Below are 1646 nucleotides of genomic sequence, written 5' to 3' on the forward strand. Positions count from 1 at the left end.
TGACGATAGGGGTGCCCCAACAGCCAAGGTCTCGGACTATATTAGGGATGGAACTTGGGACGAGGCTAAGCTACTCCAACTTCACAACCAGGCCGGAATGCCACAAGAGGTTATCACACAAATCCTTGATACTCCAATCGTTGCGGGAGAACCGGACGTCCCTCGATGGAAGCTCTCTCGGCTCGGGGAGTTCTCGCTGGCTACTACTTGGGAGACTATACGCACGCAGAGGCCGAGAATCCAAGGTCTCGACGACATTTGGAGGGTTGGCCTCACAAAATCCATTGCAATCTTTAACTGGCGACTCTTGTCAAATAGGATCCCGGTCGATTCCAAGCTCCAATGGAGGAAGATAGAGCTTGCGTCGAAATGTCAATGCTGCCCACGGAGGCCTAACACCGAGTCCCTCCAACATCTCTTCATCCGGGGGTGGGGAGCAGCATGTGTATGGAGGGATTTCGATGGTTGGTTCGATGGTTCAGCCCCATCCCTTAGGGCGAACGACACCATTCCGGAAAGGTTGCAAGTGTGGTCGTTAAGGATCCAACAGCACGATAGGAGACACCTTAGTCGAGTCATGCCATACCTCATTCTGTGGTTTCTTTGGGCGGAGAGGAACAGGAGCCGACATGAGAAAACTCAGTTCAAACCGTACAACGTTGTTTGGCAGGTTCAAAAGTTAATCCACAACAACATGGCCAATGAACACATCAAGCCGAAGCATTGGAAGGGAGTGAAACTCGGAGTGAATCCCCCGAATCACCCCGAGACAAGGGGACCGAGACCGCTAGTCATGCCGGTTAAGTGGCACCCCCGGAACGCACGTGGATTATGCTTAACACGGACGGTGCGTTTTTTGAGGCAACAAACAAAGGAGGAGGGGGGTTTAGTTCGGGACACGATGAGAAGCTACTAGTAGCCTTCTCAACCCCCCTCGTCGCCCAATCTGCTCTAGAGGCCGAGCTCATGGCCATACACCATGGGTTGGAGGTAGCGAAGGCCTTCAACCAACCTATATGGATCGAATCGGATGCGGAACAAGCTATTAAGTTGCTCAATGGTACTACTTGGGGGCCAGCACAAGTTCACCGCGTCATGGCCCGTCTGCATGGCTTCAAACGTAGACATATATTCCGTGCCACCTTCATACATAGGGAGGGCAACAAAGCGGCCGATATGCTCGCCAAAATGGGAGTGGAACAAGATACTTTCCAGCATATGTCTCCACAGAATGTTCCAAGAATGATCAGAGCCATCATCCGAATGGATGAATTGGGAGTCTCCAATCTTCGGGTGAGAGATGATGACCGTGAGTAGCTCGAGGCTCGGAATGTGGCCCACCGATCTTGCTTCGTACCGGACGCCGTAGAGTATGTGGGTGTCGGTCCTTCCTCGGCTTGACCCCTATCTACTCTTGTGGTGTAATTGTAATAGGGTGTGATGTAAATTGTTTTTTGTTCCCCTAGCATTAGAAAGATTGGTCCAATTGTAATCATTCGCTTATAATGGTCTTTTGTTGATATATAGGGATGAGGGGCCCACGAACCCTCCACCGTGAAGGTGTTTGATTAAAAAAAAATAACCACAATAAAATCGAAAACAGGTACCCTCTATAAGAGGTCAATACTCATTCACAACTTTAACAT

General features: G+C 50.2%; 1 protein-coding gene across 1 annotated transcript; it reads left to right on the plus strand.

The window, feature by feature from the left end:
• Positions 1-831: 831 nt before the first annotated feature.
• On the plus strand, positions 832-1317 carry LOC121786708. Its single transcript, XM_042185336.1, has one exon. The coding sequence runs from the start codon at positions 832-834 to the stop codon at positions 1315-1317; it is 486 nt and encodes a 161-aa protein (XP_042041270.1).
• The last annotated feature ends 329 nt before the right edge of the window (positions 1318-1646 follow it).

Source organism: Salvia splendens, chromosome 22 (genome assembly GCF_004379255.2).
Source record: "Salvia splendens isolate huo1 chromosome 22, SspV2, whole genome shotgun sequence".
In the NCBI taxonomy this organism is placed as follows: domain Eukaryota; kingdom Viridiplantae; phylum Streptophyta; class Magnoliopsida; order Lamiales; family Lamiaceae; genus Salvia; species Salvia splendens.